The 4,254-nt window shown below is 43.4% G+C and overlaps 1 protein-coding gene across 2 annotated transcripts in view; it reads left to right on the top strand.

The window, feature by feature from the left end:
- Positions 1-13: 13 nt before the first annotated feature.
- The window catches only part of TOPBP1 (topoisomerase (DNA) II binding protein 1), a 49,067-nt gene continuing 44,826 nt past the window's right edge, over positions 14-4,254 (top strand). For both annotated transcript variants that reach the window (XM_014956962.1, XM_014956961.1), the window contains exons 1-6: positions 14-64; positions 365-452; positions 1,035-1,169; positions 1,743-1,886; positions 2,660-2,841; positions 2,988-3,181. In XM_014956962.1, the coding sequence (XP_014812448.1) occupies positions 372-452; positions 1,035-1,169; positions 1,743-1,886; positions 2,660-2,841; positions 2,988-3,181 (736 nt within the window). In that variant the 5' untranslated portion in view covers positions 14-64; positions 365-371. The remainder of the gene's footprint in view (positions 65-364; positions 453-1,034; positions 1,170-1,742; positions 1,887-2,659; positions 2,842-2,987; positions 3,182-4,254) is intronic.

Raw genomic sequence — 4,254 nt, 5'->3', positions numbered from 1 at the left:
CGCCCCTCCCTGCGCCTGCGCAGTGCGAGCGACTCCGCTTTCCCGCCCGCTGAGGAGGCGCCGGGTGAGGGGCTGTGGGATCGGGGTGGCGGGGGGGGTTCAACCGCCGGTGGGGGGATGCGCGGGAGCCCTGAGGTGACAGCGGGGCCCCGCCGTGAGGAGGTGGCCCTGTGGGGAAGGGTGGGCCCGGCCTCCCCCCCCCGCCTCTCCGGCGGAGGTCGGGGCCGAGGCGTGGGGCAGGCCCATGGGGCAGGCCTCGGGACCGGAGAGGTTCCCCCAGCTCCTGGGGGGGGTGGGCGGCGCACCGCCCTGTCACGGCGTGGTTCCGGCGCGGTTCCGGCGCTTACTGGGTTTTGCTTCTCAGTTAAAGGATGAAAGGTAGGAAGGAGCCGTTTTTTGTGAAATTCGTAAAGTCTTCTGGCAACTCGGAGTATTTCTTTAAAGCTCTTGAGGTAAGTAGGTCTGATCGCCTTTCTTGGTGAGCGCGGTGAATTATCTCATTAAATTGTTTCAGTAGTTGACTTAGATGTCACCACTTCTGTGCATGCACCTGGGAATAAAGCTATTTCTGTAATAGAGGTGTTTACTGTCTAATAAAGTTTGTTGAACGAGAACAATTTTGTTGAAGAAGTTACTTCTTGAACAAGAAATAATTTCAAAACCTGTTGACATGTAGTGAAGTGACACTTAGCTTGCAAGGTCTGGGTGGTGGTCACTCATCTAAGCACTAGCAAACTTATGAAGGACGCTCTGGATTGTTGTCTACCTTGAGAGGTTAGTGGGAGCTAAAGGTGGTGTGTGACAGGATCAGCTCTTCAGAGTTTTTATGATGAGTGTTTAAATCTGAGTATTGTGAAGACTTGAGGGAATAAAAGGGGACACCCATGAGGTATTTTAGCCCATTCTTCCAGTGTACTCTTGTGCAGCAGCTTTATTGTGAGCTGTTTCAAATAGATGTACTTGTGTCATTTCCACAGGATCAGCTGTCTGTGATTTGTTCAATAAATGTTGTTTTATGCACTGTTTATCTGCAGTCTATAAAAGAATTCCAGTCAGAAGAACATCTCCAGATCCTTGAAGAAGAAACTGCACTCAATATAAAAGAAAATGATAAGTCGCTTTACATTTGTGATCCTTTTAGAGGTGGTGTTTTCAATCATCTTAAAAAGGTATGCTATCCATCAGCTTGCTTCTAGCTGTATTCTTTCTTTCCTAGAAGTGCTAATGTCTATACTTACACTCTGTATGTTCTCACTTTCTGCCCAAAGTATGGCAGTATGAAGCATTTACAATTTTTCTTTAAGACTTCACTGTATCCTATATTCAGGGAAGAAGATGACTAGCAAGGCATAAGGATTATTTTGAAGGACAGGGAAAAATAAATAGTATGATCAGTTCTGATTCTGCTGGAGTTGCTAAGCTGGGTTTCACACTTTTTTACCTCCTGAGTAACATGATTTTGTGTGATCCGCAAGGAATTGTCCAGCAGACAAAGACAGGCTTGCTGGAATTCTCTGGCCTGTTAGCTGTAGCATCTGGTGCTTGTACTGAGGCCAGAAAATCTACAAGGATTGTACTGAAAAACTACAGCTGAAAGTAAAAACAAAGCTCAACTACCTGGGGGTGCTAGAGGAGGAGGAGGTCAGACCAAGGGCCCTGCCTTCCTCAGGATTCAGCCTTCCTTATACCAGTGTACCTTCTTCTAATTTTCCATGGGGTGTTTTTCTGTTATTTTATTGCAGCTTGGTTGTAGAATTGTCGGACCACAGGTAGTCCTGTACTGCATGCAGTCCCAGCGATGTGTCCCGAGAGCTGAGCATCCTGTGTACAATATGACCATGGCCGATGTAACAGTATCCTGTACCAGCCTTGAAAAAGATGTTAGGGTAATGCATTGTACATAACGGATTGTTTAGCTGATTATCATTGACTTTTGTTTCAGATGGCTCATTACTAAGGCCACAGATACACTATATATAAGTCTAACCATGCCTGTGCTTAGATAGACCTAGTCTTTCAATGTATGTATAGCTTATGGAGAGTTGTATGGAGAAAGAGAGAGTCTTACAAGTGTATGTAGTATGTAAATGTGTATGTAGTGGTGTATCTTTGTATGCACATGTGTATATTAGATATAAGATTTCAGCTGCATTAATATGGGAGTAAATGTATGTTTTAGGGATTTTTTTATTTATTAAGTGATTAGACATCACTTAGCTTACTAGTTTGTCTGCAGCTATAATGCTACAGAGAGCATGTGCTGTTTATGGTTGCTCAAAACTGTATAGTAAAGGTTTAATATTCAGTCAGCTATGGTTTAAATAGTTTATCTTAGAAGTTTACTTTTTATTTATTCTGACCTCTCTTTCTAATTTATGCTACCTAAAATACCAACCATCTGTAAAATTTTACTCATACAATATAGTTGTAGTATTTTATGAAGGATACATATTATGTTCAGCTTATCATAAATGCAAATAAAATAGAAATTATATTTGATGTTTTTATGGCTTCCATGTGTATCCATTTTGTATTTTTGAGCAGTTTTTTAGGAGAAACTGTGGACAATTGAAATCCATGGTTTTGTTTTTTAAGGTGAGTGTGATGTGGGTTCTTTCTTTTTTTTTCATAATTTTGTATATTTTTTTTTCCCCACCAGGAAGAAATTCATAAATATGTGCAGATGATGGGTGGATGTGTGTACAGAGACCTCAATGTGTCAGTAACTCATCTTATAGCTGGAGAAGTCGGCAGCAAGAAATACTTAGTAGCTGCATCTCTGAAAAAACCTATTTTGCTTCCCTCTTGGGTTAAGACGCTGTGGAATAAGTCTCAGCAAAGGTATAAAAAAAAAAACTAAACCAAACCTGATTTTGTTTTGGGGACGGGTAATTCTTATGGCGATACAGACTACTTTCTTTTTCTGCTTGATTTTACTTGAAGAAAAAATTAATTTATTTCTTTTTTCCTCTCTTTTGTTTCTTTAGCATAATGAGATACACTGATGTTAACATGGAAGACTACGCTTGTCCCGTGTTCCTCGGCTGTACGATTTGTGTTACGGGCTTAAGCAGCTCAGACAGAAGAGAAGTCCAGCGCCTCACTGCTGAGCACGGTGGGCAGTACACGGGGCAGCTGAAGATGAATGAGTGTACTCACCTCATCGTTCAGGAGCCAAAAGGTAGAACTTACAGAGTGAATATGATTTTCAGTTCTTGAGTTGAACTAGTGTAAATAAGCGTAAGCGTAAGATTTTGAACTGTCTCTTTGTGTCTGCTTCAGTGTTGCTGTTACTACTTCTGTTTAGGGAATTGCTGTTGATAATAAGAGTAACACAGGGCACCCTTACTTTGCTTTAAAGGCATGAGAAAGAGAACAAAAGAGGGAAAAAACTGAGACACAGATGGTATTTAAAAGAAGAAAAATGGATAACCTGTTTAGAAAGGCCTGCAGTGACAGGAAGAGGGGAAATGGCTTCAAGCTGGAGGGGAACAGATTTAGACTGGAGATTAGGAGAGGGCTCTTCACTGTGAGGGTGGTGGAGCACTGAAACAGGTTGCCCAGGGAGGTGGTTGAGGCCCCATCCCTGGAGATATTCAAGGAGAGGCTCGACGAGGCCCTGGGCAACCTGGTCTAGTTGGGGGTGTCCCTGCTGACTGCGGGGAGGTCGGACTAGATGACCTTTGGAGGTCCCTTCCGGCCTGGGCAATTCTATGATTCTATGAGAATCCTAGAGGTGATAGAAGAATAAAGAAAACCTGATTTTTTTTTGAGAGAGCTGGATAGGATTTAATTTATATCATAGAATCATGGAATGGTTAGAGTTGGAAGGGACCTTAAAGATCACATAGTTCCAGCCCTTCTGCCATGGGCAGGGACACGTCCCACTGGAGCAGGTTGCTCAAAGCCCCATCCAGCCTGGCCTTGAACACCTTCAGGGAGGGGGCATCCACAGCCTCTCTTGGCAATCTGGTCCAGTGTCTCACCACCAGTAAAGAATTTTTTCAGAATATTTTACCTAAATCTGCCTTCTTTTAGATTGAAGCCATTACCCCTCATTCTATCACTACATGCCCTTGTAAAAAGTCCCTCCCCATCTCTCCTGTAGGCCCCCTTCAGACACTGGAAGGTCACTATAAGGTCTCTCTGGAGCCTCCTCTTCTCCAGGCTGAATAACCCCAACTGTCCTCTGCCTGTCTTCATAGCGGAGGTGCTTCAGTCCTCTGATATCTTTGTGGCTCTCCACTAGATTCA

Source organism: Calidris pugnax, unplaced genomic scaffold (genome assembly GCF_001431845.1).
Source record: "Calidris pugnax isolate Ruff unplaced genomic scaffold, ASM143184v1 scaffold351, whole genome shotgun sequence".
Classification (NCBI taxonomy): domain Eukaryota; kingdom Metazoa; phylum Chordata; class Aves; order Charadriiformes; family Scolopacidae; genus Calidris; species Calidris pugnax.
The sequence above is the reverse complement of the archived record's forward strand: the minus strand, read 5'-3'. Positions and strand labels throughout refer to the sequence as shown.